This window comes from Suricata suricatta, chromosome 8, assembly GCF_006229205.1.
Source record: "Suricata suricatta isolate VVHF042 chromosome 8, meerkat_22Aug2017_6uvM2_HiC, whole genome shotgun sequence".
Lineage (NCBI taxonomy): Eukaryota > Metazoa > Chordata > Mammalia > Carnivora > Herpestidae > Suricata > Suricata suricatta.
Genome location: NC_043707.1, coordinates 65,510,198 through 65,520,444, shown reverse-complemented (window position 1 = coordinate 65,520,444; position 10,247 = coordinate 65,510,198). Strand labels below are relative to the sequence as shown.

At 37.6% G+C, this 10,247-nt stretch overlaps 1 protein-coding gene across 4 annotated transcripts in view; it reads left to right on the top strand.

Moving 5' to 3' along the window:
• The window catches only part of MTF2 (metal response element binding transcription factor 2), an 81,381-nt gene that overhangs the window by 46,864 nt on the left and 24,270 nt on the right, over positions 1-10,247 (top strand). For 2 of the 4 annotated variants that reach the window (XR_003911731.1, XM_029947178.1), the window contains exons 2-3: positions 5,406-5,604; positions 5,739-5,820. Coding sequence is in view for 1 of the 4 variants with exons in the window: in XM_029947178.1 (XP_029803038.1) it covers positions 5,406-5,604; positions 5,739-5,820 (281 nt within the window). In the remaining 3 variants the exon portion in view is untranslated. Of the gene's footprint in view, positions 1-5,405; positions 5,605-5,738; positions 5,825-10,247 lie in introns of those variants that run through there. The other 2 variants (XM_029947180.1, XM_029947179.1) reach the window with 2 other exon arrangements.

Genomic DNA, 10,247 nt, shown 5'->3' with positions numbered 1-10,247 from the left:
GCCAACTCCCTGCCGGGATCACGCAGAGGTGGGGGCTATTTTCTCCCTGTTGGCACCCGGGATTCAGGATTTGCACCGCCAATGCTGGGGGCAAGATGCGCGTGGAAAAGAGGTGCGTGCTCCTACTCCCAAAACGGAGGTTGAAGTGAGCTCCCCTGACGCTGTCGCTGCTGGGGCCGCTGACTCCCTGCCAAGATGGCGCAGGTCTGGAAGCTGTTCCTTCCCTTGTGACACCTGGGTTCGGGATTTAGGCTACCCAGCAGTTATCTATGGAGTGAGCTTCTCTCTCCAAGCACGGTTAAGCGTTCTTTACCTCTTCCCCAGAGACAGGACTATGAATGTGTTTAGTATTTCTGTCTCCTCCTTTTGTTTCTTGGGCTCCGCGCGCTTGCCCCGCGTTGGGCTGGGGCTGCCACCTCCCCTGCCCGTCTCGGGCTGGCCCGTTTTCCAATCTCCCCAGTTCACACTTACTCACTCAGGTATCCTTCAGGTTCTCTTCTTTCTGGAGTTCTTATTTTCTCCTTCCGCCCTTGCAGATGAGAGTAATGCCCTTCTCAGTTCGATTGATGGGGCAGACGAAGTTTACAGAGCTCCCTTCTTCTCCGCCATCTTGGCTCCTCCTTGGATCCTACTTTAAAAAAAAACGTCTTTGTCATGGCACTTTTATAATGTGTGAGCTGGGAAAAACATTTCCAACATGTATAACAAAGTGTTATTATTCATAATATATATAAGATGCTCTTAAGTCATTATGACAAAGATGCACATTTCATTTAAAAAGGCAGGGAATCTGCTGTTACCAGAAGACCTACAAATTAGCAAACCTATGGAAAAAATCCTTCTCTAATAATAATAGAATTGTAGATTGAAATTGTGTGTGTGTGTATGTGTTTGTTGTCAAACAGCAAAAGGAATACTGTTGGTGAAGATACGGGCCTTCAAGTACTGTTTGGTAGTGTCAGTGAGTGTTAATTAGTAACATTTTGGGAGATTCATTTGATAATATCTATTACAATATATACATAATGTAGGTTGAGGAATGGGGTGTTTAAATGAAATAGTATTGGCCATGAGATAGTAATTGAAACTGAATTGTGACTGCCTGATGGTCTGTTTCAATTGTTTTGTCTGCTTTTGCATATGTTTGTGACTTTCTTCAAAGGAAAAAATGTGTATATACTTTGATATATAGTAGTAAGCTTTTTTTATTAAAGATTTTTCTTTAATGTTTGCTCATTTTTGAGAGTAAGGGAGGGGCAGAGAGGGGATAGAGGATCCAAAGCATACTCTGCACTGACGGCAGAGAGCCCAACATGGGGCTTGAACTCAACAAATTGTAAGACCGTGACCTGAGCCGAAGTCATACACGTAACGCACTCAACCACTGAGGCACCCTGGTATATAATTATTCTTTGTGAGTTTATTCCATGTAGTAAGGGGAACACTTAAAAAATAAAATGTAAAAGGATGAGCTTTATATTGCTTGTAAAAGTAAAACATTGGAAACATACCAAATGTTCCTCAATTGGGTAGTAGTTGGCATGTAGCTTAGCATTTAAAGAAAAATTATCTTACATACTTTTGTTTTATACTGTGTAAGTATATTGTGGTGTCCCAGATACATTATTGTGTGAGAAAAGTTATATAACAGTTATATAATATTCCACTTTTTATTAAAACATTTATATGAATTATGTCTACGTATGTTAGGGGTGTGTGTATGTTAAAAGTCAGTAGAAAAGTAGTTCTTTTGTGGGAGGAAGTAGCATGGGGAATTTTCACTTTTCACTCTTTTCTATATTATTTATTTTACCATCTTATGATTACCCTTATAATCAGAAAGGAAATAATAAATTCTAAGGTTAGAAAAATGGCTTCTAATAAAGGGCACCTTCTCTAGAGGAGGGAAATAATCAGTGACAATAATGAGGGAAAATGAGGGAAATAACCTTGGGAAGGATAAAGGGGCCGAGAGAGAGAATCCCAAGCAAGCTCTTCAGAGCAGAGCCCAATGTTGGGCTTGAAGTCATGAACCATGAGCTCATGACCTGAGCCGAAACCAAGAGCCAGAAGCTTAACCAATTGAGTCACCCAGGCACCCCAGTGTTTAACCCTTTAATCATCACACTAAATGCCTTTTCCTCACAGCTGTCAATGGCAGTAATATATGGCAGCATATATTTATTAAGAGCATAGTTCTCACTATGTGATCCATGGATCCTTGCAGGAGTCTACAAGGTCAAAATAATTTTCAAAATGCTTATATATTATTTGCCTTTCTCACTGGGTTGACATCTGTACAGATGGTGTGAAGTCAGTGGTTAAACTGCTGTGCGTCTTACTATGAAACAAGACAGTGTTCATTGTTGAACACTGACAGTAAACACATGCTCAAAGATAATCGTTGTTTTTGCTGAAGAACATGATTTTTTTTTAATTTTTAAAAAATGTTTTATTTTTGAGAGAGGGAGAGACAGTGTGAACAGGGCAGGGTCAGAGAGAGAGGGAGACACAGAATCCGAAGACAGGCTCCAGGCTCTGAGCTGTCAGCACAGAGCCTGACGTGGGGCTTGATCCCATGAACCATGAGATCATGACCTGAGCCGAAGTCGGACGCTTAACCCGCTGAGCCACCCAGGAACCCCTAAAGAACATTCTTGAAGAAATAGTAAAAATTGTTTTTACTAAATTTTACCAGTTACTTTAGGATTTTAATACCATGTATGATGAACTAGGAGGTATACATAAGGTTTTTATTTCATTGTTTGAGTTGCCCACTGAACTACACCTTTTTCATAGAACATCATTTTTACCCGAAACAGTAACTGACTTGGGTATACAGCATATATATCTTTGAAGTTATATACTTCACTTACATCTACTTTCTTATTTACCATTTTTGGTTTTTTTCATTTGTTCCATGGGTTGAGGTTACCATCTGGTGTCATTTATTTTCATTAATACAGTTTTGTTCCCACTACCTCCTTTGTGCTGTTATTGTCAAATATATATTACATTTTCTGTATGTTGTAGGCCTAACAGTACAATTATACACACGTTTTATATGCCTGAGGCAGAAGAAATATGTATTTATACTGTCTTTTATAATTGCTTAATTACCTTTACAAGTGTTTGTTAGTGGTGGTGGTGGTGGTGGTGGTGGTGGTAATGATGGTGTGTGTGTGTATATTTGAATTTCCACTTTGGTTTACTCAACCTTACAAACTTGTTTGTTATTTCTTGTAAGGTGGCTCTGCTAGCAACAAATTCTCTCAGTTTTTGTTTATCTGAAATATCTTTATTTTGCTTTCATTGTTGAAAGTTAGTTTGGTTGTGTATTAAGATTCTTGGTTGACCGATTTTTCTTTCAGTACTTTGAATATAGTATCTCACTGCCTTCTGGCCTTCATTGTTTTTTTTTTAAATTAAAAATAATTTTTTTGTATATATTTTTGGGAGAGAGCGCAAGTGGGGCTGAGAGAGAGAGAGAGAAAGAGAGAGAGAATCTGAAGCAGGCTCAAGGCTCTGAGCTGTCAGCACAGAGCCTGATGGGGGGGCTTGAACTCATAGACTGTGAGATCATGACCTGAGTTGAGGTCAACTGACTGAGCCACCAGGTGCCCCTGGTCTTCATGGTTTCTGATGAGAAGTTAATCTTACTGGGGTTTTTTTGTACATGATGAGTTGTTTTTCTTGCTGGCTTTTAGCATTTTTACTGTGTTAAATCCCAGTATAGATGTTTGCATGTGTCCTACTTGGAGCTTGTTGAACTCCTTGGGTACGTATATTAATGGTTTTCAGCAGACTTCCTTATTCCTTTGGATATCTTTAAGGTGTAGTGTGTCTTTCATTACTAGAGGGGAAGTGGTGGGGGGGATGGGTTAAATAATAGGTATCAAGAAGAGTACTTGTGAAGCACTGGGTGTTATATGTAAGTGATGAATTACTAAATTCTGTACCTGAAACTAAGATTATACTGTTTATTTAAATAATTGGGATTTAAATAACTCGAAGAAAAAATGTAGTATATTTTTCAAATTGAAACTCCATTATGTATCCTTTTTAACACTAACTCCAGGGGCACCTCAGGTCATGATCTCATGGTTTATGAGTTTGAGCCTCATGTCAGGCTCTGTGCTGACAGCTCAGAGCCTGGAGCCTGCTTCTGATTCTGTGTCTTCCTTTCACTCTGCCCCTCCCTTGCTCATGCTCTCTCTCAAGAATAAATAAACATTAAAAAAAACATTTGAAAAAATACAAAAACACTGTCTATAACACTCCTCCCAGCCTCCGGCAACCATCATTTTACTCTCTGTCTCTTTGAATTTGATACTCTAGTTACATCTTGCAAGTGGAATTAGGCAATATTTGTTTTCTTGTTTGGAGTATTTTGTTTAGCATAATGTGTTCAAGGTTCATTCATGTCGTGGCTGATGACAGAATTTCCTAGAATTTGTGTATTATTAGGTATTGAAATTAGGTAGTCCCAGTTCCTAAATATTGAAACATATTTTTCTTCCCCACGTGTTTTATTTTTGATGCACTCTTATACTATCTACTTTTGAATTGTCACCTGTCTAGTTTTATGCATTGTCATATGTATGCATCTTGTAAAACATCTAAATTGAGACAGTGCAACCAAACAAACATTGCTTTGTTACCTTTGAGAAAAGTTGATAGTGGTTATGCTGTGGATATACGGTTTATGGAATAGCTACTATATAAATTATAATGTAATTTTGGAATACATAATTTTGGGGTCTTTTGCTTAAAAAATGCAAATGATGTTATCATTTGAGTATGATTTTGTGAAACTGGTGGCTCTCATTTTTTTTCCTAAACTCCTGTTCTATATATTTGAGGGACTTTGACACATTTCCATCAATAAACAGGACTTAATTCAATAGTGATTCCCTGTAAGGAGGTCATGACTCCTCCACCAATGAGTCGAATATACCCAGCTGCCCTTAAGTCACTGGTTAACTACATGTGGCATAATCATTTTTATTCTTTTTCAAGGGCTTATGAAATTGTGCCATGTAACTTCTTTAAGTTTATCTTAACCAGTGATTAGGTTTAAGGCATACTTTGCTCCTGACCGTGGCCTACCCACTTCAACTTAGCACTGTGATTTTGATAATAGCTACCCTGAATATGTGTGGTCTTGGAGTAATTGCTGAATCCTTGCCTCACTAAGGATAGGCACTGAATGAATATTGAGAACAGGTATCATTTTCTTTTAAACTTCCTGGAGAATATTTATGATGTGAGGTACTTGTTATAATTTCCCTCAATTTAAGGTTTTTAATAAAAATTTTTGATTAATATATAAAGCATATCATTGGTCTATAAATAAGCTCTACAAGTAAGTTAATCTTGTATGTGGTCTTTTATTTCCTAAACAGAGACTCTACAGGGGCAGGTAATTCACTGGTCCACAAGCGGTCTCCTTTACGTCGAAACCAAAAGACCCCAACATCCTTGACCAAGCTGTCTTTACAGGATGGACATAAAGTCAAAAAGCCAGCATGTAAATTTGAAGAGGGTCAGGATGTCCTAGCTAGATGGTCAGATGGCTTGTTTTATCTTGGAACTATCAAAAAGGCAAGTTGTCTTTATATATCTTTTACCTTTTTTTTTGTTTGTTTTACAGAAACTTTTAATAATTTTGAATTTAAATTTAACTTCATGTTTTTGACTTAAAAACAAATCACCTGAAATATTCTTTTGTATTTCAGATAAACATATTAAAACAGAGCTGCTTCATCATATTTGAAGACAGTTCTAAATCCTGGGTTCTCTGGAAGGACATTCAAACAGGCAGGTGCTACTATTTCTCTTGAACATGATTTACACTAAAAATTGATTTTCTTTAGCTGGTACTTTCCTTCCTTGCCCTCCCCTCTCCTTCCCTCTTTTTTTTTTTTTTTTTTTTTTTTTTTAAAGCCTGTCATTTTCTAAGTGCTTTCTGTTGAGTACAGTCTATTAGGATAGGTCAGAATCACTTTTGAGGAGATGTATTCTTTATACTCTTTAAGATGTTACATACTCTGTGTCATAGACTCTGAAAGAAGAGGAATTATTCTTGATAGGGTAGAGGTAGACTCAAGAACAGATGCATCAATGATTGCGCATCTGTAAACTATTGTTACGGCCTATCTAATAGCTTTGAAGAAAAATGTTTAGTCACTAATATGAGTAACACTTTAGGCTTCAACTTAACTGTTACTTGATTTTATTAGTAAAAGTAATGTAGAAAGGGGACCCTGGGTGGCTCAATTGGTTAAGTGTCTGACTTCAGCTTAGGTCATGATCTCGAAGTTTGGGAGTTCCAACCCTACATCGGGCTCTGTGCTGACGGCTTGGAGCCTGGAGCCTGGAGTCTGCTTGGGATTCTGTGTCTCCCTCTGTCTCTCTGCCTCTTCCCTGCTGATGTGCGTGCTCTCTCTCTCTCTGTCTTGCTCTCTCTCAAAAATAAACATTAAAAAAGATTAAAGAAAAAAGTAATGTAGAGAGCTAATATTTATTGAGAACATGCTATTTGTTATATATTTTGGGGGGAAATTAGGATATATTAAGCAGGTTTAGAGTACTGGAAATACTCATTAACAAGAGTTATTTTAAATGATCATTTATGGTTTTTATGTTTAGATGGGAAAATGAGGCTATAGTTGGGTGCAGGTAAAAATGAGTACAGGTATGTTTCTTGTAGTGTTTTCTATTTTACTATTGTAATAATTTTCTAATTACTGTGCGCTCTTTGAATCTGTTAGATAAAAATGATTTTCTAGGTATCTCTCATGAAAAGTGATTTATAAAAAGTATGAATATTAAAAGACTGAATATTTTAGCTACACACTAAAGCCCCACTTTTTTAAAATTGAGTTAATAGGCTGCACTAAGTAAGACCTGTGTTTCATATCTCATAGAAAGGATATCTAAATTTACTTTTCCTAAAGGATGGATACCTTTCTAAAATATTTAGTGATTGGGTTTTGAATTTGAATCTCAATTGCAACTCTATGGTAGGTTACTACTGTGTTCTTTTCTTTTCTTTTTTTTTTTAAGTTTATTTATTTTGTGGATGGGAAGGGGCAGAGAGAGAATCCCAAGAGGTTTTGCACTGTCAGCGCAGAGCCCGATGTGGGACTCAAACTCATGAACTGTGAGATCATGACCTGAGCCGAAATTAAGACTTGGATGCTTAACTGACTGAGTCACCTAGATGTACTACTGTGTTCTGTTTCTTGATCTCATTTTTAATTTTTTTTTTTTAAAGAATAAAGTTTTGGTAAAGGGATTAGAAATGTTCTAATTACCATCTACATAATTAGTACTCAGGGCTTAGGTGGGGAACTCAAATGCTCTTAGTCTAGTAAAATGCCTTTCAAGAGATACTTTTTGCAGTTCTTGAGACTGATTAAAATACTGAAATTATGTTTTGCATCTGCAGTTGAGGAGTCAGTGAGAAAAGGGATAGGAGAAAGATAGGGAGTCTCCCACAGTAGTAATATTGAGCAGATCTTGTTACTCTGCATACCTTATTATCTTTTCTATTTTAGTTTGTAAACATAGGTCTTTCTTGGTGGTAGAGCTGAAACGGGTATCGTTGTTGTTGTTGTTTTTATTTTTTTTAATATTTTTTAATGTTTTTACTTATTTTTGAGACAGAGACAGAGCATGAGAGGGGGAGGGGCAGAGAGAGGGAGACACAGAATCTGAAGCAGGCTCCAGGCTCTGAGGTAGATGTCAGCACAAAGCCCGATGCGGGGCTCGAACCCACAAACATGAGATCTGACCTGAGCTGAAGTCGGAGGCTTAACCGACTGAGCCACCCAGGCACCCCTGTTGTTGTTGTTGTTTTTAAATGTTTATTTAATTTGAGAGGAAGAAAACATGAGTAGGGGAGGGGCAGAGAGAGAAGGAGACACAGAATCCGAAGCAGACTCCAGGCTGTGAACTGTCAGCACAGATGTGGGGATTGAACTCACAAACTGTGAGATCATTACCTGCGCCAAAGTTGGACGCTCAACCAATTGAGCCATCTAGGCGCCCTAAACTGAAACATGTTTTGCTCCTTCTTTTTTTCTCTTAGTTATGTTTCCCTTTCAATTTTTCAGGGCTCCTTCAGGTTAAATGTAGATCTGTTTGCTTTTCTGTTTGTCTCCTCCTTCCCTCCCTCTTTCCCTCTATCACTTCCTTCCTTCCAGACAGGCAGAAGAAAGCCAGCAGTACATATAAAAAGTTGTGAAAGTGATGGAGGGGGATATCCAACTACTGTATATCAGTTTAGTGGTCTGGATTGTTTTTGCTCACTGGCTTCTTTTTATTATCCTTATAATTAAAATGACAAAAAGATTGCTCCTTGGCTATTTAACTCTTTATAGCAGCCAGAAAGTAGCATGCATGTGCGGCGCCTGGGTGGCTCAGTCAGTTGAGCATCCGACTTCAGCTCAGGTCATGATCTCACAGTTTGTGGGTTCGAGCCCCACATCGGGCTCTGTGCTGACAGCTAGCTCAGAGCCTGGAGCCTGCTTAAGATTCTGTACCTCCATCTCTCTTTGAGCCTCCCCTGTTCACGCTCTGTCTCTCAAAAATAAAAAAAAACATTAAAAAAAAGCATACATGTAATTGGAGCAAGTGCAGAATGAACAAATGAATCTGAAAACTGCATTATGGCAGATTGCAATGTGGAGAGTAGCTTTAGTAATTTTCTTCCTATAGAAAAACTTGCTAATAATAGATACATATCAAAATAACTTAATTAAAAACAATATTTGTTTGTTTTGAGAAAGAAAGCAGGGACAGAGAGAGTGGGGGAGAGAGAATCCCAAGCAGGCTCAGCCCTTTCAGCGCAGAGCCCAACTCAGGCTCAAACTCAAGAACCATGAAATCATGACAGCCGAAATCAAAAGTCAGATGCTTAACTGACTGAGCTACCCAGGCACTCCAGAACAGCAGAGTAAATTGGAGTAATTTCATCCATCTAATAAGATTCTTTTAAAAAGTTTATGTAAATAAGGAAAAATATGTAATCAGTCATGTTAGTATTCATATGTGCATTATAAAAGGGAGATAGGTTAAAACAAATAAATTTAAAAGGATTTTTAATTTTAACCCTAACACTATTATGGCTTCTGTGAAAATAATACACTACTGATGGCAGTTAAAATTTTTATTTTGGGTATTACTTTACCTGTTGCATTGAATGCCTAAAAATGCTTTACATTCTTTATTCAATACTGCAGACTCACTTCTAGCAGTTTATTCAAAAGAAATAATTCAAAAATGAAAAAGCTAGGTGGAAAATATTTACTCTAGTTTTATTTTTATTTTAACAGCAACAAAATATCTAATATATCTAAGACAAAATCTGGAGCCATTGGTCCTTTTCTAGGGAATTGTAGATTTGGACTGAGAGGTGTTAGGCTCAGTGATTACTCTCCTGACTGGAGCCATAAACCAGAAGCTATGGAGGCCATGTCCTGCCAAGTGTAGAAGGAAGTAAAAAAACCCTGGGAGAGGTGGGGAAGGGGCCAAGAGTGTAAAATGCAAACAAACAAACAATTTGCTAACATGTATCTAAGAATAGAGGCATAATAAAGTTTGTTTTTTTACCACTGAATGGAATATTACGCAGCTCTTAGAAGTTATAATTTTGAAAACAGCAGTGTGAACAATACTTTTGATAGAAAAAATATTACAGAATAATGATGAAAGGAATCTTCTCACAGTGGAGAGAATATAGACTCTAGCATATCTGGATTTAAATCCTGGCCTTGATACTTTCTGAGGGTCCTTGGCTTACTTTATCTTTCTGAGCCTCAATTCCTCTCTCTAAATAGCATTCTTATCTAATAAGTTGTAGAATTAAACAAAATAAGGGTGCCTGGGTGGCTCAGTCAATTGAGCATCTGACTTCGGTTCAGGTCACAATCTCACTGTTCGTGGGTTCGAGCTCTGCGTCGGGCTCTGTACAGAGCCTGGAGCCTGCTTTAGATTCTGTGTGTCTTTCTCTCTCTGTTCCTCCCCTGTTCACACTGTCTGTCTCTCAAAAATAAATAAGTGTAAAGAAATTTTTTTTAAACAAAATAATATATGTCAAGAGCCTAACAGTACTTGACCCATAGCAGCATATAGTAAATTTTTATTATTGTTGGCGTGTGAATAAACCATGTAGTTTAACTATGAAATTGACAAGAGAATATTGGGAGTAATGATGTTAGAGTGTTAAAATCATTTTCTAA